The 21,900-nt window shown below is 44.4% G+C and overlaps 2 protein-coding genes across 12 annotated transcripts; one reads left to right on the top strand and one right to left on the bottom strand.

Moving 5' to 3' along the window:
• FAXDC2 (fatty acid hydroxylase domain containing 2) lies at nt 605-14,638 on the bottom strand. Of its 9 annotated transcripts, none has more exons than XM_021410623.1 (11): nt 12,305-14,638; nt 11,811-11,911; nt 9,602-9,666; nt 8,403-8,450; nt 5,625-5,716; nt 5,417-5,520; nt 4,572-4,693; nt 4,048-4,253; nt 3,079-3,184; nt 2,043-2,209; nt 605-915 (listed from the first exon to the last, which is right to left on the bottom strand). In XM_021410623.1, coding segments are annotated over exons 2-11 (1,068 nt in total). In that variant the 5' UTR covers nt 11,812-11,911; nt 12,305-14,638; the 3' UTR covers nt 605-758. The 9 variants fall into 9 exon arrangements, with proteins under 9 accessions (XP_021266298.1, XP_021266295.1, XP_021266297.1 ...); XM_021410620.1 differs by lacking the exon at nt 605-915 and having other exon boundaries at nt 1,822-2,209; nt 12,305-12,435; nt 12,520-14,638; XM_021410622.1 differs by lacking the exon at nt 605-915 and having other exon boundaries at nt 1,822-2,209; nt 12,305-12,425; nt 12,520-14,638.
• CNOT8 (CCR4-NOT transcription complex subunit 8) lies at nt 14,793-21,737 on the top strand. 3 transcript variants are annotated; one of them, XM_021410630.1, is made up of 7 exons: nt 14,793-14,929; nt 15,368-15,559; nt 17,079-17,272; nt 18,704-18,865; nt 19,240-19,384; nt 19,988-20,098; nt 20,409-21,737. In XM_021410630.1, the coding sequence occupies exons 2-7, from the start codon at nt 15,443-15,445 to the stop codon at nt 20,556-20,558; spliced, it is 879 nt and encodes a 292-aa protein (XP_021266305.1). In that variant the 5' UTR covers nt 14,793-14,929; nt 15,368-15,442; the 3' UTR covers nt 20,559-21,737. The 3 variants fall into 3 exon arrangements, with proteins under 3 accessions (XP_021266305.1, XP_021266304.1, XP_021266303.1); XM_021410629.1 differs by lacking the exon at nt 14,793-14,929 and adding an exon at nt 14,985-15,048; XM_021410628.1 differs by lacking the exon at nt 14,793-14,929 and having other exon boundaries at nt 15,151-15,559.

Raw genomic sequence — 21,900 nt, 5'->3', positions numbered from 1 at the left:
TTCCTTCTTGTGGGGACGGTGACTGGGGGGCCTCTTGTTTCCTCCCGTATTAATTTAACAGGAAAAACAGATCAGCTCCCAGCTGTCCTTAGCTTTCCTGTGGGAGAAACTCTACATTTGCAAAGGTTGGTTTGTGGAGTCAGTGGTGAGGATGAACAGCCCCGAAATCAGGCCTGCATTAACATCTTACAGAGTGGAAAAACTGCTGAGGGGAAAGGAGGCCTGCTGTGTGCATGAAGGAGGTGTCTAAAGCCATGGTCTCACTGACGTCCTGGGGGGCTGCAGGACAAAGCATCGCACATCCAAGGCCTCCTGACATCAGGTAAAGCTAAGTCTCAGGGAAGTAGCGGGTTTAATTCCTGTGGTATGTAGTTACAGTGATCTTACTGGTATTATAGGATGCTGCTGGAAGACGCCGTGGCATGGTCTATGAAAAATTGTTATAGCAACCTTAATGATAATTCAGCAGTTCCCAAAACCATGTAGCCTAGAATGCATCTCGCTTGCATGCAGGTATCTGGAACCAAGAAGCAGTGCAATGGTTTAGAAACAACTTTCTAGAGTAGTTTTTTCATGCTTTAGGTGGAAAATAACAGGCAGTGGGTGCAGATATCTCAAGTATCATGTTTAAGCTCAGTTTTGAGATTCGTTACTTGTGAATAATAACTTGTTTCCCAAGTAAAATGCTAATTAGTGTAAATCATTGTCTCTTTCTCTCCTTGTCCCTGGGCTCTGCAGGAGCTGCAGGCTGGTGGGGCTCACTCTGCCCTCTTGGGTATATCAGGGATGCTTTTGGAGAGTGGTGTGAGGCTGAGGAGCACCCTGTGTCTCTCGTAGGCTTTGCTTTGTCTGAACACTTCATCTGTTCCGTGCAGATAATCCAGCACTCCCAAGACTCCATAACACTGGTTGAACCTGGAAGTGTAACAGAGAATAAACATCACTAGAAGTTATTGAAGTTACCTCACCCTTCCTGTTTCCATCTCCTTTCAGAGCCCTGGTAAGGCATTCACCTGATTGCTGCTGCTGTACTTGTCTGCCTCACAGCTCTGACGAACCCCTCGATACATCGTTATCCAGGAATGGCACTGAACAACTGCTCTGAACAACTGCCCAGCGGCACAGAGCTGTGGGAGCAGCTGGGCACCCACCTTGCCATTTCTTGAGACCAGGCTGCCTAGGGATGTGGAGCTGCCATGCTCCCAGCACCGCAGATGCTGGCACAGCCGTTCTGCCCAGACAGATCTGAGGTGAGCTGCAGATGAAATGGTTGGTAACAAGAACTGGGCCCACATTTTGGGTGCTGCCCTGCACTTAGGTCGCATTAGAACTGCCACATCTTCTGTTTCTATTGGAGAAGCAAACTGCTTGAGGAAGTGTTTGTATGAATTCAATGTGCAGCAGGGAGATGGAGACTATTCTTCCCCTATTTTGGTAAGTATCCCTGAACACTGTACTGAAACTTTGCTCTCTCCAGTGTAAAAGGGGGCTGAGAACCTTTGCCAAGAAGGGTTAGTTGAGGCTTTTTGGCCAAGGCGTTACCTGATCACCATCGCTAATCTCAGTGTATGGGAAAGAGACAGGGAGACTCCTGCTGCAGATCTATTGTGCCGTGTGATTTGCCCTTGCTCTAGATCGTACACAGTATCTTCTGAATTCCCATGAAGAGCCTTGCAGGGAACTTTGTGCTTGTGCTGGGGAACATCCAGCTGATAGCTGCTACTTTAGATGCTACATGCTTTCCTCTCGTGTCACCTCAGGACACTTGAAACACTTGGACTCGGCTGCTGTGTTTGTGCTTTAGAGAAGCTCTCCTGAGGTGGATGGCAGTTGTGTGGGAAGGCAGCTGGAATCATCTGAAAACCAAAGCTCTGTTTAACTGCTCTAAAACCTGACAGCATTCTGGTGTGCTATGAGGTGCACCGGATGGGTTTCTCTGCTTGTACGTGAATGATGCAAAATCACTTGACTCGCAGAAAGGAGCTCTGTCTACCAGCAGTGACAGGGCACAGGAAGGAGGAGAAATGGAAGCTGGGACGTACTTGAGGTGATGGAAGTCGTGGAATTCTGGCGACGGTAGGAAGGGCAGGTGGTAGCCACAGTGTGAAATGCTTGTTGTTACAAGAGCAAGGGAGAACCACGCTGTGATTGAAACCATGTGAGACCCCATGAGCATCGGGCCAGTCATGACAGGCAGCGTGTTGGAGAGCTAGAAAAGAGAAGCAAACAGCCTCATTAATGGGGCCACAGCAAGCAGGCTCTCCTCTAGGAGCTGAATTATTTCACCTGGGCCTATTGGTATTGTGCAAACAGCGTAAGGGGCAGATCCCTCTGAAAATACCTTACTAAAACTACCTAATCATCAAAGATAATTTTACTCTGAGCTAACTCAAGTTTACTCACTGTGCTATATAGTCAGCGTCCAAGATCCCTAAACTTGTAACGAAAGATGTGAAATCAAACGAGGGCTATGAGGGCAGCAGGATTCTAGTAACTCACCCCGGAGTCAGAGGGGAGAATTTCAGCTTTACCTTGGAATACTGCTGAAGCTGCTCTTGGGAAAGCAAGCTGTAAAAGGGTTCTAGGTCCACGTGATGTGTGGACACGAGCAGCAACGTGATGATCTCAGCTGCATCACTTCATTGTGTCCTACCAGTGGCACAAATAGCTGTCGTTGCCCAGATCAAGCTTACTGCACCAAAAAGCCATTCTTTTACCCAGAGACTGTCGGAGGGAGACTCAAAGAGCTGCTGCAGCAGCCGAGGACTACTGTTAACAGGAGATGGTATTTAGAAGTGGAATCTTCTGAAGCTGTGTGCTCAAGGAAACACCATTCAGACATTTCCTCATCTATTGGAGGCCCCTGGATTTGTGCTCTTAAAGCCAGTGAAGTGCAGTACAAACAGGCACTGCAGCACTTCTACAGCTAGGTTTCCTGGAAACGCAGCGTGGCTTCCTCTTTGGAGAAAGAAGATTCCAAGGGAGCATTTGCTTTGCTTCTCTTACCACTGCTCCTCATCCCATGGAAACCACACTCCATGCAGGAGGAGGAAGGTGACCATGGGAGAAGCCACTTACTATGTGTTCTAATGGGTGAGCATAAATGGAGACCACGCCAATGGGGGCTGTCCATTCGTGGTGCTTCTTGTGAATGTGCTTGTACAGGAACGGGAGATGAACAAGCCTAAGTAGAGAAAACACAGCAGTGTAGTTTTGCACCCCATAAGAAAGGAACGTCGAGTAACAGAACTTCCCCCGGGGACTTGCTTGTGCCTATTTAAAACAGATCTTAGAGCAGCCAGGAATGACAGTGTAGGATCCCTGGTTTCCTCTCATTAACGCTGAGCCCTCATTCAGTGGTTCCACTGTCTGCTGGTTGATGTTAAACTTAAGTTCTGATACATCCCATAAATCAGGCCTATGAAAGACTGATTTGCTCAGACTTGGGAGTACATTTTAGTGAGAGACTCACTTCATATTTTCTGTATTCCGACTTTTCCTACTGGCAACAATTAGAGACAGGATTTTAGGTTCCCTGGGCCCTTAGTAGGAACTGGCCCCTTGTGTTTTCTGTTTCCCATTGCCCACAAGGGAACTCTATGTATTTCTGAGAACGCTGTGCTTAGTCCTGCACGGTCTTGCAGGCTTTTTCCTTCCTTGCTTCAGTTTCATCCTCCACTGCTGGAGTCACTGCTCAGAAAGCCTGCAGTGTCAGGAGCTAGGCCGTGTTTTGTAGGTGCTATTCAGGAGAAGAGGACATCAGTCACTGTATTCTTAAGCTTTTTTCCTTCAGGATAGTCAGTCCTGTTCTCCTCTTTTCAAAGAAAAGAGCTGTTCTTCTCCTCCTCCGCCTCTAAGCTGCCACTTCTGTAGTTTTCACCCATTTTTGCTCACCATAGTTCCTAGCAGCAGTACAGCAGCTACACCTCAAGCAGTAAGGATGGGTTAAATACAAGACTGATGGAAGAGGCTGGACTAGGACCGCTGCTGTGTATGAGCTTAACGGCATGGGGGCAAACCAGAGTCCTGTTCCTGTGCTCAGCTCACCTGTGTGAATAATAGAAGAGGATTTCCTCTATTAAGGTAAAGATGCTCAGGTCCACAAGAAACCACTGGAAAGTGGGTAATTCCTTGCTGAAGGTGTTGCCCCACCATTTCATTACATAGAACATGGGCACGAGCATGGGAAAGGAGACAAAGAACTGATTAAACAGCGCTGTGTAGATGGCTTGTCGCAATTTCTGTGTGTCCACCTGTAAAAAAGAAGTCAGGATTCCAGAAGCACTGTGGCTTTGAGTTGGAAGGACAAAGAGCTTTAAGATTTGTTGGCTGTTTTCATATTAGTTAGCTGCAGGATCAACTTTTTAACAAGTGGACTACCAAGATCTAATCAGCAGCCTAATTGCAAGAACTGCCTTCCTCTGCAGTAGGTATACAAGACTTAGCCTCATTCTCCTTGGATCCCATCTGGTTGGAAGAGAAAAGCATAAGTGATTCTTCTCCCCTTTCCTGAACTAACAGACTGCAAGAAGTATGTAGCCAGCAGAAGAAGCACACTGAGAAATACTTACAGGATCATTTTTGCCCAGCTGAATGCGATACCGAGTAATGAAAGTTGGCTTTCCTGTTACATCAGCCACCAAAAGGATTCCATTGAAGCACCAGAAAGCAAGGCTAGGAACCAATGCAGCCCCTGTGATGTGATGAAGAGACAGGGATATGTAAATACCTTGGGAGCTATGGACAGATTAAAAAATACAGTGGAGTAACATCCAGAGGATTTTACTAGGAGCCACGTGTGCCGGGTCCCCTGCACTGTGATGCTTTAAAATGGAATATAGGTTCTGAAACCCAGCTAAGACCTAGGGAATGGTGAGGAGGTTAAACTGCACAACTGCCCCATAGGCTAAAATTTGCCTAAACCGGGGGCTTTTCTGGGAGACTGCGGATCTATCTCACAGCTGATTTTTAAATACATATTGGATAAGGTTGAGTTGATCCTTGGGGTCTTGCAACATCCCTTGCCGAGCCTGTTTGAGTTAATTACAGATGGAGAAGGGCTGCGTATGTACTACAGCAAGTGTAAAATTCGCTAATTTTACTTCAGTTTTCAGAAATTAGTTCTACTGAGTCATTCTTCTCACAGGAGCTAAGAGTTATGTCTACTTAGGGAAGCTATTTCTGTGCTTTCAGCAGCAGCAAAAGGATGAAATTTTTAACCTGTGTAATGGGTCTAATGAGGAAGCACTCCAAAGGCAGCATGGCTGTGCTGTCAGCTGTAGCTGGCCTGGAAGGCTCCACGTGCTTTTCAGTGCGGGAAGCAGTGAGCTGAGGATGGCACATCCATGTTCCATTTTAGATGCATCGCATGGATGGTTTCTTGTACAGCAAAGGGGTGTTAACCTGAGGAACTCACCGAAGAGGAAAAGTGACCACTCCCTTCCCTCCAACAGGTAGTAAAGTTTCAGCCATGTTGTTTGCCAGAAGTAGCCGGAAGTTTCCCAAATCTTTTGCACATACCTGTGGGGAATAAGCGTTCTCAGTCACTCATCTTTTCACAATCCACTTATCCCCCCTCCACAAAAATGCTTTTCCTCAAGCCCCTTTTGTCTGAACAATCTTACCAAGAAACAGAGTTCATTAAGGCAGTGAATATGAGCAGGCCTGAGCCGAGGACAAGGGCAGACATCTTCAGGGCAACCCAGAGCTTCTCTTCCTGTGCGCAAGCAACAAGAGTTAAGCGTGTGCTGCTGTCCTGTACCAGAGCTTTTGCATTTGAAACGTATGTGGTACAGGTGGTCCTATGTCAGCCTGTATTGTTTTACATTCTGAAGAACATAGTAACAAAGCTGTTAAGGACCACTGAATTTTCCTTCCCTGTTTTTATTGGATAGATTTCTCGGTACCCGAAGAACTGTACTGTAAAGGGCTTCTGGACAACTCAGATCGGTAGGAATGGAAGACTGTGGGGTAAGGAACAGTGCTCCATCACAACACTTCCCCCACTCCGCCAGTCTGTTCTCCCTCCCAGTATGCCATGGGCTCTCCCCCTGCAGTCATGAAGAACTGCTATGCTCAGGTGATCCAGAGCTACTTGTCTCAACTCCCTTTTTGGCTTTGAAGACTGATTCTGAAGGCAGCCTCACGTGCCCAGAAGCTTATCCTTTCCCCCGTAACAGAGGTCTAATACAGGACGTTACTTTGCCTTGTGCTGTGCCTTTAGCCCATCACAGACACAACTCACTTCTAGTACTGGGAGTACAACTCGTCTAGAAGGCACCAGGTGCCCTCTGTACAGAACAACTGCACAACAACAAGGAGTTAAAACGCTCAACTTATTAAAGTACAGCGTTCTCTAAATCCTTGCTCCCAGTCACGGCAATGTTATCTGCTAAAGGAATCTTCTTGTGTACAGTGTGAGAGCCCTGTGATGTTAACACGATTCTCTTAGCACAGTAAGGACTTGAACTTCACAAAGCAACTGCAAAAGAGTCAGAAAATTATCAGAGTCCTTTTGATGCTTGGAATAAGGATATTCAAAAAGCAGTATTCAATATATTTGAACATGTAAATATTTAAAAATGTTTATCAAGTATATGATAAATACATAGATAACTGTTTGTCTTCTAGCATAGCCCCAGTTGGAATTGACTCTGGAGTTCGGATATGTTAGTTTGAGTTTTCTCGGGTGAATGTGCATTATATGTACCAGCAGGATGACTGAAACACAAATGCAACTCTAAAATAATATAGTGTAATAACCAGCTAGTGCCCTGCACGTAACTCTGTCCTTCCTGTTTTTTATCTGTGTTGTTGTGCTGCAAAAACAGACTGGAGTAAAAATAGCATGATTCACAGTTGCTGTCCTGTTCCTCACCCGTCAGAGAGGACAAACAAGAGAGGCAGCTCAGTAGTAACTGCTGAATGCAGGTGTGTTTTGGGTAATGCAACACGGAGGAACCCTCTCAACACAGCTTTCAGCGTTAGGAGCTCTTTCAGGTTCTGTAACAGCTACAGAATATTAAACATTGCCCAGAACTTGTCAGCAATATTTATCTGTCCCAGGACAGAACTTTGCTCATTAGCACTGAAACTTTCCTCACTGAAGCAAACATTTGTTCCTATCATCTCGGTTTTTGTCAAGTTGGCAGCTGAGGAGAAAGTAATTTCATGGACTCTTGCCCTACAGCTTCGTGCCTGTGAGCCCTATAGGCTTACATTAAAAGCAATACAATCAGTTGCCAGCACTATCAGTGGGTATGCTCCACTGCAAATGCAAGGCCGGTCAAAGAGTCATCTGTTCCAGCTTCACAGTAGTACGTGCTGAATTTGGGGCAGGACATTTGCTCTCATAGGTCACACGCTTCCAGCATTATCTGTGTTGTCCGTGTTACTCTAATGTATGCTGATATTAGAAAAGAATTTCTTAATCTTTAAAGCTTGGAGCACCATCTAGGTATTCTTTAGGGAAAAAAAAGTATAAAAAGCTCTAAAATACTTTGAGTCTTTTAACAGAACTCTACCCCACAAATCCTTCTTTAGCCTGAGATGACAGACAAAGATACCAAAGAAAAACTCCAAGTTTTAGAGAGTCAGAATTCTTCGTTAGAGCAAATAGTATTTGGTTCTTCATCCTCCTCCAGCTGAAGATCTCAAAGATCTACACAAATGAATGACTCCCGATCCACCTCAGAGCTCTGCTTTGAGGCAGGACAGAGAGCAGTCAAAGTTCAGCACTTCAGCTATTTTAAAAGCCTTCTGACAGAAACTGTCGTGTTTGGAGGCTGTGCTTTTACGGCACGTGAGGAAGTGATTACGTGAATGAATCCCACACAGTATAATTACATGAACTGCAGGGACAGAGAAGTTCACATTAAAAAAAAATCTCGCTCATCAAGTCCAAGGGTTAACACCCTGTTTCTTTTCATCCAAGCGACTCCTGCGGAGAGGTTTCCAAACCCTGATCCACTGATCGCCCAAGATCTTGTCCTTAAAGGCCTTGTACAATTTGGTAAATACCTGAAGTGCCAGTCAGAGTTCCTACCTGCAAGGTAAAGAGACTGGGGCACACCAGCTGGGAAAGAGTTTGTTAAGCAGCACCACTTTGAGGACCGGGCCCAGCCAGGTGGCACAGCTCCTGGCTATGCAGAGTATTATGGTATCTTGCCATGCATGCAATGATAAGAGGCCTTTCACCACTCAGTGCTACAGCTGCAGGCCACTGGGAGGGAAAAAATGCTGGGAAAATGTTTCAGTAGTGACGAGTGATGATCTCCTGGTTGTGCTAAAGTGGTCAGAGAGTTGATAGGTCTGTCGCTTCTCTCAGGAGGTTGCTCAGCTCATCCAGCTTTCCAAGGCACCTGCTCAATACTTTCATTAAATGATGGACTTGGAGTCTTTACCTGCTCCCGATGTGCAGCCATGGTGGAATACCCAGAGTCTCTCTTCATCTGAAATAAGAAGCGACCTGAGTGAGCTTTGTATAGCTGGAGGGTGGAAGAATACACTGCTAACAACAGCAAATCACTTCATCTGCAAGTTCAGTTGCAAAACTAAGGTATTTACTCTCCATGCCCTGTCCATCCTTCGTTACTGTATAAGAAACAAAGCTCTAAACAAGGCCTTACAAAAATGCCTTTACTTCCTGATGTGTATTAGTATTTTCCCATGGGGATGTAAGGTTAGCAAACTAAAATGGAAGAACAGCCAAAACCAAAGCTCCTGATTGTGGCACTGGTGTGCTGTGGCACAGCAATCTCCCTCCATCTGTCCCACAAACACGCTGCACTCAGTAGGAACCCTAGCCCTACACAGACTGCCAAGCAAACGATGACATGAGACGTGCACTCTTCCATAACGAAGGCATGCTGCTAAACTGACAGCAGTGAAATCACAAAAACCTGACTACTATAATGTGAGCTTGTGCCATGAAGTATTAACACAGCAGAGCACCGTGCAGCCTTCACTGCAGAGGAACTGTAAGTTACAGTCTGAGAGCATGGTGAGAAAATCATCACGGCTCTAAGTCCAGCTGTGGCTGATAATGACAGAAATAGCTGTCAATTTGAGGATTTAAGACCCACAGCACGGGTGGCTACCTCCTAATAGATCTCCTCGCGTTTGGCTCTGACCTGCCTGTTTATTGCCACATTTGAATTTAAAAATGAAAGGAATAAAAGGAAAGAATCAAACACGAGGTTTAAGCAGCTGCTGGGCCTGAATTGCTCTCCTTGGCCCCAGAAAGATCTATTCCAGGAGGTGTGCTGTGCCTGTCACAGTGGTTATTGCGCAGCTGTTTTTATATTGCTGCGCTCTTAACATAAACTGTAATTAGCAAAAGCTAAGAGAACATTCCTTAAAGTTTTCTTGGTTTCACACAGACATTAAGAACAAAGTACATACGTTCTAATAATATGAATGACAGATTACTGACTGTTGCACAATTCGATCTGTTTTGCTTCTCAAAGTTGGAAGAATAATCAAGCACAGGCAAACCATGTTACCTAAGGTCACACAGGAAGGTAGAAAGAAGATTCCAAGGCACCTGTCTAAGGTACAAACAGTTAGAAAATGATTCATTAGAGAGATGATATTCTATTACCTTTGAGATGATAGCAAGCCTCTTGGGAGTGCTCCTCTTGCGGTGTTTCAGAAAGGAGAAATACACTGCCAAAAAGAAACCATCACATTATCCAGGAGACTGGATGATAGCGTTCTGGGTACAGCCCCACAAATGCGACTCTGTTTATTTGCAAATGTTTTCAGCTGTTTCCCTACAGTGGATTAGTGTGCAAATCAATGGGCAGCAGACAGAAAAGCTGGACTCCTTCCTCCTACTTGTGCTCCTAAGTACTCAAGGATAGAAAAAGATGAGGCCAGCGCGCATAACTACTAATATTAAACAGTTCTGGGAAGAAAAAAGAAATCAGACAAGAAGTGATTTGACACTTGGAACCACAAGCCCTAACTCCCAATCCCCTATTTCAACACTCGAGTTGTAAACACTCCAATGGGAAATGGGAAACTTTTGGTAGCAAAAATCAACAGGTTAACATAATCTTTCTTGGCTAAGAAAACCCACCCAAGCAATGTGTGAGAGGTGCCCTACGGTGCTGTTGCTTAATGTGTTACATGTTAAGGAAATCACAGAGCCCTAGAATTTGAAAGATGAGACGACGGCTCCTCGCTATTAGGTTTTGTGAGCTAACAGAGCCGGTCCATGAGAACTTCTGATTTTTTTTTCCCCTCCACATCAAATTTGCCAGCCAAAACTTCACTGGTAAAATATATTGGGTCTGTAACATATCTGATAGAGAACACTATCCCCTAGGAGTTACAATAACAAATAACATGCTGGTCTGAAGAGAACAACGTAAATAACTCGCCGTGGGACAAACTGATCTTATCTTCATTGCAAAGACCTCCTGAACTTGATGAAGGAGTTTATGTTATGCAATATAGTATGTTCCCATCTTGTCACACAGGTCCTCTCAGTGCAGGAGTGCCCATTATCTCTATGAAAACACCACTAAATTTGAAAGACATCAAATGAATAACCCATTCATTTTTTGGTGCTTTGCTCCATTCCAGCCCCTGTTCCAACACCTTCCTTACTCTGTATGTTTTACTTCACTACATAAAATAACAACGTAATTTCATTTGGAAGGGACTTGGCCCAACCTCTTGCTCAGGACAGAACCACCTTCAAAGTTAGATCAGGTTGCTGAGAGCCTTGTGTTGAGCTTTGAGCACTTCCATGGAAGGAGATTCCACAGCTCCTCTGGGAGATCTGTTCTGGTGCTGGACTACCTCTCCTGTATTTTTTTCCTAATATCAAGTCAGAATTTCCCTTGTTATGACTCATGTCCCTTGCCCTTTTGCTGCGTACCTCACTAACTTCTCAACAACCACCCAGCAGGGACGGAACGCAGCACGATGACACGATTCTGCTGTGACAGTACAGCAAACAGTGCTGGCCGCAGTTACTGCGGTAAGAGATTAATCCACTCCTAGATGACCTGGTAATAGGCAGCATTAGATGTGAGCGGGGCAGATGTCTCAGTTACCATTAGCAGCTCCATACGGCAGCGCTGAATCAAACCCTGCTGCATCGTTGCATGCAAAGGGCTAGAGAGCAGAGTGCACTGGAGAATGCAACTCTGCTTTGAGTTGCTAGGAAGAGAAAGAGCCATTGCTTGACTGAGCCTCGCATTCTATCAGTTTGTGAAAGTTTCTCTTTCTTCTGTTTTTTAAAAAATAATCAGATTATCACAAGAGTCTTTGTTGAGCAAAACCTTCCATTTTAAAACAGTACTGCCACGTCTGCTTACCCTCCTTCTCCCCAAAATCTCAGTACTCTACCTTCATTGTCACATATGTAGAGAACAAAACTTTGCATTATTTCCGTTAAAACAAGATACATTTTGAAGGATTTTGTTTTTCCCATTGCTCTTTTTTTTTTTTTTTTTTGCTGAATACTATCTTTTCTGATTCAGAATGCACCAGGTAGGTTAACAAAAGCATTCATGTAACCATGTCTGTTTCAGCAAACAAAAAGTCCTTCCAACTGTTTGGCACTGATCTCTCTTGGCATGTTACACGGCCCTGAAGCAACCAGTGAAGACCTCAGCTGTCTGCAGCTATTTGCGAGCATTAGACACAACCGGTGCTGTTTAAAATAGAAGTTCCTTTGAGGTTATCTCTGAATAGTTAACACAAAATTTGATCCAAACAAAACCCTAAATCAATGTTTTTCTGGCTTTAGGCAGTAAAGAATTCCAATACAAACTATTTCTTTTATTTCCACGTACTTCATCATCTCTCCAACAGCTAAGATCTGCTTTGTCTTTTACATTTCAGCTATCAGAAACGCTAGTTTGTCCAAGTCATGTTTTAAAATGCTTAACATCAACTGAAAAAAAAAAACTGTTAGAAAGCTTTGATAAAAAAAGAAGACTTTTTTTTAACATTAAAAATTTACATTTTTATCATTATTCATGCCCTCTTACATTTCTTGTTGCCCAGACAGTCCCGTGCTGAGGCTGCACAAGTGCCCACTTCCCCTCGTACTGTACCCAGTATTGTGTTCCTGCTGCTGGCAGGAATAACTGGATGTGTCTGCAGTGATGGACTGGCTACCAGCCCAGCTGCTTGGTATTCCTTTTTCCCCTCTTGCTTGAATCTTCTATTTTAGAACTTCACTGGAATCAACCTTTATAGTGCACGGACAGTGGCAAACAACCCTGTCTTCCTGTACTTTGAGAAAGTACAAAACCTATAGAAAGAGAATTTAAGGACAACCTACCTGCTCCCCACAAAAGCTGCACATCAGCCACGCTGTGCAGTCAGATACAGGACTAGATGTCGTGTCTGGTGGGTCTCCTATCGTGCCAGGCTCTGCATAGCTCAGAAGGCAACTACAGTTCCTAGAAAAGCCTACAATTGTATTTTAAACATACATACGGCATTGCCTTTCAGTTATTTCTTCAGTTTCAATCGTGTATTTTCAAGCCGCGATACCTTTGAGCTCTGTCTCTTGGCTCACCTCCTGCTGCTTGTAGCCTAGGAGAGGTCCTTTGTGTCTGCACAGAGCCCAGAGTACAACTCCTCACCTTCCACTACTGCTGTGGAAACTTTATGAGGGTTTAGGCACAGGCGTCAGGGTGTTTCCAAGCAGGAGTTGGCTGTCCCCTCCCAGACAAGTCATGTGAAGCCAGGACCATGTCACTGTTAGCACTGGCACTGCTCCCTGTGCATATGCACATGCTGCCACTCGGTTAAGCGTTCAGAATACATCTCTGCAGGTGAGAATTTTGCATCAAGAGTGAATGGCTCCATCTGAGAATAAAAAAGAGCCATACCCTAACGATAAGTAGCTTCTACCATGCACTAACTCATGTTCTGAGCACAAAGGAGCTAATGCCGGTGCAACTGAATGGGTCAAAGGTGTATTTGTTAAACGTATGTGAGTTACAGGGGAGTCTGGCAAAAAACCAGCAGTGCAGTTTTCGTCATGTCTCACTAAAAGTAAAAACTGCACCAGGTGTCTCTCCAGCAAACAGTTACAGGTATTGGTTCTATCTGTGAGGATGAATGCAAATAGGTTAGAATGCGGTTGGCCTCAGTTGTGTTTAAATATGCTTACCGACCATAAAGTCTGTAATTACAGTATTGCAAGATGTAACTTGCAGGAGCATTGTCTTTATTATGCAGATGTGGCCCCAATCTATACTACTACAGCCTAGTTTATAATAGGACGCTGTACAGTGTCCTATTATAAACTAAGCTCTGTGCAACCAGGGTGTTACTTGACATAACTTACCACGTTTCTCTTTCCACAGAAGGAAAAATAAGGACCACTTCCCCTCAGAGTTAGCACCATACAGCCACTCACTGGTGAAGCAATATACGCTGCTGTTTTGTAAGCAGCATCTCAAGCTGGGAGGAGTTAGAACTGCAGAGAGATCTGCAAGCACGAGTACTGGCAGTGCCTTGTTGTCACTGCCTGATTTCTTGCACCATTATATTTTTATCAAGCAGCCTTTTCTGGAAGGAATATTCCTAACTCCCCTCCCAGCCTCATATCATTTCGTCTCTTTTGCTGTTGCTTCATTTCTATATTGACACTGTGCTACAGTTTTCACTGACACTTTCTCTTGACTAATACAGACTATTTCTTAGGGGGAAGGAGTTTTTTAATTCTCAGCTGTTGCAACTAATTGTTATTTATCAGAGACTTAATATGCAGCAACGCGGTTGCTCCAAACTATTTAGGTGTGTGCAAAGCAGGAAGTGGAAACTGGCATTTCGAGAGAATAAAGGCTGTCCCGTGCTTTATTTGGACTTGATCTTGCACTGGAAGGACTGCTGATCTCATATGCTAGAGTAGGTGATAAGAGTGAGTGCCACAGAGCTCAGTGCTTCTTTTTAACCTCTGTTCAATTCAGATACGGGCTGTATCTGAAGGATTTATAGTCTCTAAGATTAGCGTAGAGGATGTCTTCATTTGCTTTGTACTGCCATTAGGGTCTAGCACAGCCGTCTGTGGGTGAGCCTGCACCCTGAGCTGGCACGGTCATGACAAACCCTCCAGTGTGAGGCAATCCTTGCCCAGGCTCAGCTCTGAGGAACGCAAGAAGTGGGATTTTCTTTGCTAAAGGTGACAAACGCGAATCTGCAAATCTAACACGTGGCATGCACGACAGAGCAGGAGAGACCACAGATCCGAGCTGAGTTGGCAAAATGCTAGCTATCGACTGTGATGATAAACTTTGACTCCAAATAAACTTTGGAAGATGCTGACAGCACCAAGATCAACGGATAGAGAGCAGCGTTGAGCAAATCATCACTTTCAGAGCTGTTTCTGCTGAGGCGTGAGCACTAAACCTGAGACACTGGACGATGCTTGAAGTGTAGGAATTGCCAGGATGTTCTCCCAGGGATTGGGGCCGAAATGGCAAGCAGGCAGCTGAGGCCGTGCGAGGACACGGACTCAATGGCACGCACATAACGACTCTGAAGCAGCAGCAGAAATGCAGCGTGAGCAGTCAAACAGCGACTGCTGAGCACGGAGAAGCAGCACTTCCTCGGCTAACGAGCTGGCTGCACGCTGCACACAACGCACACAGCCACGTCACGCGCTTCGCGTTGAGCACCCGGCCGGGCAGACGCACGCTCAAGACAACGGCTTCGCGCATGCGCGCTGCGGACGGAACCCCGCGTGGCGCTCCGCTTTCCCCGCCCCCTCCGTTTCCATCCCCCTCCGCGGGAGCGCGCGCCGGGCGCGAGCCGCACCGTACCGCACCGCGCGCCTCTGCGGCTTTGGCATAACTCTCGCGAGAGCGAGGCGGCAACCCGGAAATCCCGCCTCACCCGGAGGCCTCGTCGCGCCTGCGCGGAGGCGAGAGGCCCGGCCCCAGCTTCCGGGCAGGTAGCGCTTGGGGGAGGGGAAGGCGATGGGGAGCGGCGGAGCGGACGGGCGGTGCGGGGCGGGCGGGGCTCGGGAGGCCCGCGGGAGGCGGTGCGGCGGGGCCCGGCGGGCTCCAGCAGGTGCGAGGCTCCTCGCGGTACGGCGGAGGGCGGCGGCCGGCGGCCGGGTGGGCCCCCACCCTGAGGCGGCGGGGCTCGTGGGGGCGAGCGGCGCGCGGGCTGTGGGGCGAGGCGCGCTCCCGCCGAGGCCGGGCCTGGGCCGCCGTTGGGGCCGTTGTTCGTTGCCGGCTGCCTCGGGGCGGCCGGTGGTGGAGGCTCCGGAGCTCTGCCTGCGTAGGGCTGCTGGGATGCTGTCTGGGAGGCGTGCCTTACTCTGGTGGCTCGTTCCTTTTTGTAGCTCTTTCTTCACGCAAAGCGCTGTTCTGTCTGTTTGATGCAGCACGCTGATTAGATCGCACGGCTTGCGGTTGCCATCTGAACTCGAGGGAGCTGGCTTTGCCCTGGGCCCGGCAGGATGCCAGCAGCCCTGGCGGAGAACAGCCAGGTGATCTGTGAGGTGTGGGCCAACAACCTGGAGGAAGAGATGAGGAAAATCCGAGAGATTGTTCTAAGTTACAGCTACATCGCAATGGTAAATGTTTCGTGCTTGGCACGTTTGTCTTATTCAAGGAACGGGGAATGTGGAAGTTGGACCAAGATATCTTTTCCAACCTCAATGGTTCTGAGGAAGTTCTTGGGCAAGAAGTGTTAGCCCTTGTCCCATATCGAACAAAGCTAGCAGTTAATTGGTGAAAAATTAGGAAGCTCATCACTAGGGAAATGTTCCAGAACATAGTGCGTTTTGTCATCATTTTTGGATTGATTGAAAGGCGGAGAAGAGAGAGACCACCTTAAAAAAGGGAATTAACTGAATATCCAGCTACTCAGCATGTATTAGCTTATGCAATAGGAACTGGACCAGGTCAGGTTTATATTTCCCCAGTGTATTTGTCCTGTGAATTTCTCACCTATTTTGGCTGTGGAAGTTGACATGAAACTGTAGGACAAGAAACCCACAAGTGACAGCTTGTTAGCAGAGGTGGCTCCTTTGTAGCGTGCTCACATGTTGATTCTTCCAGAAGAAAAATATTCTGGCTGTAGGTATTACAGCGTGTTTCAGGAAGTTTTATTTCAGGACAGCAGAATATCCTCCAGATGGGAGGAGTCTCTTTCTGCTTTTAGAAGTCTCTATCTGCTTAGCAGTCAGTCACATAGCTAACTGCTTTTAGTTACGATATGTAAGTTATGACAGCTTTGACTAGGGATGCTAAACTCAAAGATATGAGAATTCTGTAATAAAGCATGACATAAAAAGATACGTGCCTTCAGAGTGTGTAGTTGTATAAGAAAACAGTAAACAGTTACATATTTTTAATTGTATGTTGATTGGAAATGAACTATCTTGCTTCAATACGCTTTCTGTTTCATCTCATTCTGGCCCTGTTTTAATTGCTGTGCTGTATGAGCGGATACAGGAAGATGTGGAAGGCTGAAATTCCTTCATTTACTGGATTCTCTGTGAAAGTTTTTGTGTGTGCTGTAGTCAATAGACGTTATTTGACCTAAGACTAAAAACTAGTATGGTCGTTTTGTTGCTAAGGTCTGTTTTGATTTGCAGTAATTTCCTTCAGTGTAGGTATTGGCTATTTTTTTTAGTAACTGTGGAGTTCATCACGATCTGTACTGGTGAGAGCACTAAATTTAACTTTATATATACTGTTCTTTCGTGTTCTAAATAGATTTTTTTAAAATAAATCATTTTCAGTAGATATAGGGAAAATAAGAGGGTTAGTCCGTCGCGAGTAAGAGATGTTTAAATTATGCAGTAGCTCATACTGGATGATCTTATAACATCTTTGTTTTGGAAAGGAACAAAACTACAAGAAAGGTTACCCATGAGAAATGAGTGAATGCAATGAGCTGACAAATGATGTAGGTTTTATTTTAGTTCTGTCTTGTAGCAGTTTGAAGTCCATAACAGAAAATGAAACAGGATTAAAAATAAGTGTTTTCTTATAGAAGAACTCACAGATTGCAGTATTGAGACCTGCAGGTGCAGAACTCAGTGTGCTCCTGCCAGAATGTGTGATAAATGTCCTCTTCTTTTCTAGGACACAGAGTTTCCTGGGGTTGTTGTAAGGCCAATTGGTGAATTCCGCAGTTCCATAGACTATCAGTACCAGCTTCTTCGGTGTAATGTTGACCTTCTGAAAATTATCCAGCTGGGCCTGACTTTCACAAATGAGAAAGGAGAATATCCTTCTGGGATCAACACCTGGCAGTTTAACTTCAAATTCAACCTTACGTGAGTCTTCTGCGCTAGGGAATATATCTGCTGCCTACTGCTGAAGTGTTGCTTGTCTTTGGGAAATACAGAAGTCCATATATATTCATCATCAGTGGTTGGTTCTGAGCATTAAAAACTGAGATACTAGTACAGATCATGTGAGACTCAATTTTGGCATGACAGGAATTTGAGTGGGATTTCTGGTAGTCCTTAATATACTTTCCCTTGATAAATAGCCTCTGCCGAGAAACTCGGCGTGCCTTAATCTTATTTCTTGGAATAATGTTATGATCTTAAACTTCATACACTTTTTATATATTTCTATATAATATAATCAGTTAAATGCATATGTAAATATGTAAATACCTCTTTCTACTAAGTAAAGGTGGATGTGCTATTTTCAGCAAAAAGGAAAACGCCACTTTACACAGCTTTGCTAAAGGGCAAACTGGCATCTAAAGGAAACAGTGTTGGTGGAATTATCACGTGTGTTTGTTTGGGAGAATTAATCTTGTTAAAAGGAGGGTGGCAGTTGTTCTTGTCTCTTCCATGCTATGATTTCCTGGGCTACGGTTGAAGCAAGTTTCATTATCTCTTCCTATGTAATTATAAAGAGAAGTTCAGCATGTATGCCACTAAAGCTGCCTGCAAATAGAGAAAGTTTCTCTGGCCATAGTGCATGCTCTTTGGGAGCCAGTATTCTTGTGAAACAGAACGTTACCAAAAAAACCTGTTAATATAAGCTGATCACACCGTTCTTGAAAACAGAAGTTGCAGTTTTTACTTCCACAGCTCTGTCAGCCTCTTAAAAAGCACTGAAATCATAACAAGGAGGTTTTGACTCTGTGAACACTGTTTGACTCAAAGTTATTTTGATATGAGTTTTGTTCTGTGTTGTCATGTCCCCCACCTCCACATGGAACCCACAAGTATAAAACTCAGGTGCCTGTTCAGCTCTGTTCCAAGCATATCATCACTCATCCCTGTAGTCAAGTATTATGCAATTTTGTTTGCTCTCTCAGATAGAATTGCAGATAATAATAAGGTAGTATCATGCTGTGATGTGAAGAGGAAAAATGTAGACAGCAGTGGTGTTTGGTGCTTTAGAGGTGTGTGTCTTCCTCTTTGGGGTGACTTCCCTTTTCTCTCTCATCATCCGTGGTGCTTCCGTTACCTTAGTGATCTTTTTCAGAATGTCAGTTCTGTGGAGGTGGATTCTTTGGATTTTGCTCTAGGATTAATATGCAGTTAAGACTGCAGAACATCTTGTTAAATTAGGAGTAATGGCATTAAAAGTGATCTGAGTTTTCTAGAGACACAAACAGGAACCCAGAGATAGATAGCCTGTTGGTCACTCTCATGTTCCAAAATGCGATGTGTGGGGAATTTATCTGAAATGAGCCTGACTTGCTAGCACGTTGACTGCAAAGCTCTGCTTTTCTCCTTCAGGGAGGATATGTACTCTCAGGATTCCATAGACCTCCTTGCAAGCTCTGGGCTGCAGTTCCAGAAGCACGAAGAGGAAGGGATCGATACCCTGCATTTTGCCGAGCTGCTTATGACTTCGGGGGTCGTCCTTAGTGACAGTGTGAAATGGCTGTCTTTTCACAGGTAGGTCTGAGATGACCACTGGTGCTACAGAGCGAGATGTCTCTTTTTGGCTTAAATACTACTGCTTTGGTCCATGGACACTGGCACAGATCTTAAGGAGAAGTATTTTAGCAGCTGTGCAGTTCTTAACAGAAGTTTAAATTTGTAAAGGTGAACTTTAAGGACACTTGGTACTTCATTTTCTATCAGTGCCTGCTGTCATCTGAATTTGGTGCATGTGTTGCTTGCAAATTCTTTTGCTGTTACAGTCTTTCTCTGTGGGGAAAAAAGGTTGTGAGTATAGAAAAACACCCTCTTGCAAAGAATGTGACACTAGTACCAACTGAGTCCAAGCATTGTCTGTTTATCAGGTTTCTATATGTGTTTATTTTCAGTGGTTATGACTTTGGCTACATGGTGAAGCTGCTGACAGATTCCAGGTTACCTGAAGAGGAACATGAATTTTTCCATATCTTGAACCTTTTCTTCCCATCTATCTATGATGTAAAATACTTAATGAAGAGCTGCAAAAACCTCAAGGTACTTGCAATCTTTGATGCAAACAAGGGATGGGCAACAACCTTGCGCGTACACAGGAAGCCAAATGACGGAACTGTTGCATATGTTGTCTCTCTAAACTGGAATATCAAATCTAGTAATCACACACAGGCACTTAAGGCTGAGTTTGTATCTAGTAGGTACTGCCTCCCCAGTTATAAGCTTGTCAATATGTTTATTATATAGGGAATGTTCACATAACATTGTGAATCACATCTTTTCCCCTGTGCAAAGTGAAATGTTTTTGTCTTACGTGAACTACTGCATGACTTGATTAATTGCTAGGCACTCAGAGGGTTGAAAATTATTTATGTCCTGAATCACAGCCTTGGTTCAGGAAAGGGTGGGAAAGGTGCAGCATTTGTAACCTGTGAGTGTATCTTGTGTATCTGCAACAGGAAAGCGACGTACCTACATTTGAGTAGAGTATTTCTGTTTTCTTGAACAATATTTTTCACTCACAGCTGGGGTGTGTATATTGCTGGAGGCTGCATACAATATCTAAGAGTTGTGTTCTGGAGAAATGTGGCACCTATTGTAACACAAAGCTATTAGAAAATAAACTCTAGTCCGTTTTCATTGCAGGGCGGCCTTCAAGAAGTGGCAGATCAACTGGATTTGCAGCGAATTGGAAGACAGCACCAGGCAGGATCCGACTCTCTCCTCACGGGAATGGCATTCTTCAGAATGAAAGAGGTAGTGCAGTATCCTTTGTGTTTCTCCTTTCTCCAGACTCTATCCATGAACGTCAATACAAACCACGTGTTTCTGTTTGTTTTCTTTTTTGCGCTTTGTATCACACTTCAAAATGGTCAGTAAGAGGAATTGTTTACATTGGCACAGAATCTTTCCCTTTGTTCTTCTTTCCAGTCCTTGTTTTACTGCTTACGCTGAATCCTAGAGGTGGCTGACTTCAGATGAGCTCTTTAATTAAGGTTAGGTGCTTTCCAGATTAGAGGAACAATTAAATAATTCCTCTTCCTTCCTATTTTTTTTCCCTCCGCAGTTGTTTTTTGAGGATACAATTGATGATGCAAAGTATTGTGGGCGGCTGTATGGTCTTGGCACAGGAGTGGCTCAGAAACAAAATGAAGATGTGGACTCAGCTCAGGAGAAAATGAGCATTTTGGCTATTATCAACAACATGCAGCCATGATGAGTGGTAACCCTCAGCAGAATATGGTTACTATATTGGCAGCTGCTGTCCTCAACCACTTTCCCTAACGGTGTCTCAAAAGGCACAGTACACAGTCTCCAGAAGGCCTGCAGTTTTGCTGAAGAGCTGCATCTTCATTTGAAACCCTGGAGAGAGTTGACTGAATTCCTAATGCCAGCATTTGTGATTTGCCATCTTTTTAATACTAAGGGCAAAAGACAGAAACTACTGTGTATACCTCTGTTTTTTTCCTCTTTATACTGTACAGAATCTGCAAGGAAGACTTAACAGTGTAATAATATTCCTTTAAGATAAGGACCTGGAAATCCAGTGAAGTCAGACACAGACGTGCACATAAACTTGCAAATTGTGCTTTAGAAAGCTTATTTTAAAACTTCTGCATGTTGTGAGGGTGACAGCTTCACCTCATCTTTTGCTTATTTTATCTTTGTGTAGTCTGTGGAAAGTATGCTCCCTTTGATCACTGCAGAGGTTTGGGAAAGGATAACATTAAAAACGATCCTTGCAGCTAAAACTATTTGGAGATTTGCTTTAACAACAATGGGAATGGCTATTACTGGAGTCTGGAGTCGATTTGGTCAGATTCATAGTTCTGCTTCTGTGTGGCTTGATCCATACTGAGCCTTGGCTCAGTTCTTACAGGCATTAAACTGTTCTAGATAGAGATAAGAGGGCATAGAAATTAACTTCTGCTTGAGAACCTCTTGGCAGGACCAATATTCTGACTTCAGTCTTCTTCAGCTCGACCTAAAAATTTTAGTCTCATTGTGACACAATTAATTCAGAAAATGGATCAACTTGTTCCTCTTCTCCCCTTTTTTTACTCTACGCTTAACAACTTGCAAAACAGCTCTCCTTTTCATTAAAGACATCTGAAACAGAGCTAGGGAATGGAAGAACAATGTGGGATTCTGAGTTTTAGAAATCAACCCATTCTATAATACTTTTTTCTTCCTTGGCAGCTCTGTAATTACATTATTTAACAAAAAAAAAAGCACAAAAGTTTTGGACATGGCAAACAAAATTTTGACTTGGTCATGCATTTTAAACAAGCTTAAACAATTCATGATTAGGAACGAAGGTTTAGAGCTGGTACTTGAAATGCTTGTAAATAGTGCTTGTTTTTAATTTTTGTAAAATAAATTTTTTTAAACAAGGCCTTGTTTGGGAATTTTAGTACTTGATGGAACTCAGCCTTTGGAATCTGAATTCAAGAGATACCTGCGTGCAAGAAAGGGAAGATGCTGAAGCTTCTTTGTTTTACTACTGCTGATATACAACTGGGGTAGTTCTTAAAATCTGCTTTTATCAGCTATTCTTT

The sequence above is a fragment of the Numida meleagris genome, chromosome 12, assembly GCF_002078875.1.
Source record: "Numida meleagris isolate 19003 breed g44 Domestic line chromosome 12, NumMel1.0, whole genome shotgun sequence".
NCBI lineage: Eukaryota > Metazoa > Chordata > Aves > Galliformes > Numididae > Numida > Numida meleagris.
The sequence above is the reverse complement of the archived record's forward strand: the minus strand, read 5'-3'. Positions and strand labels throughout refer to the sequence as shown.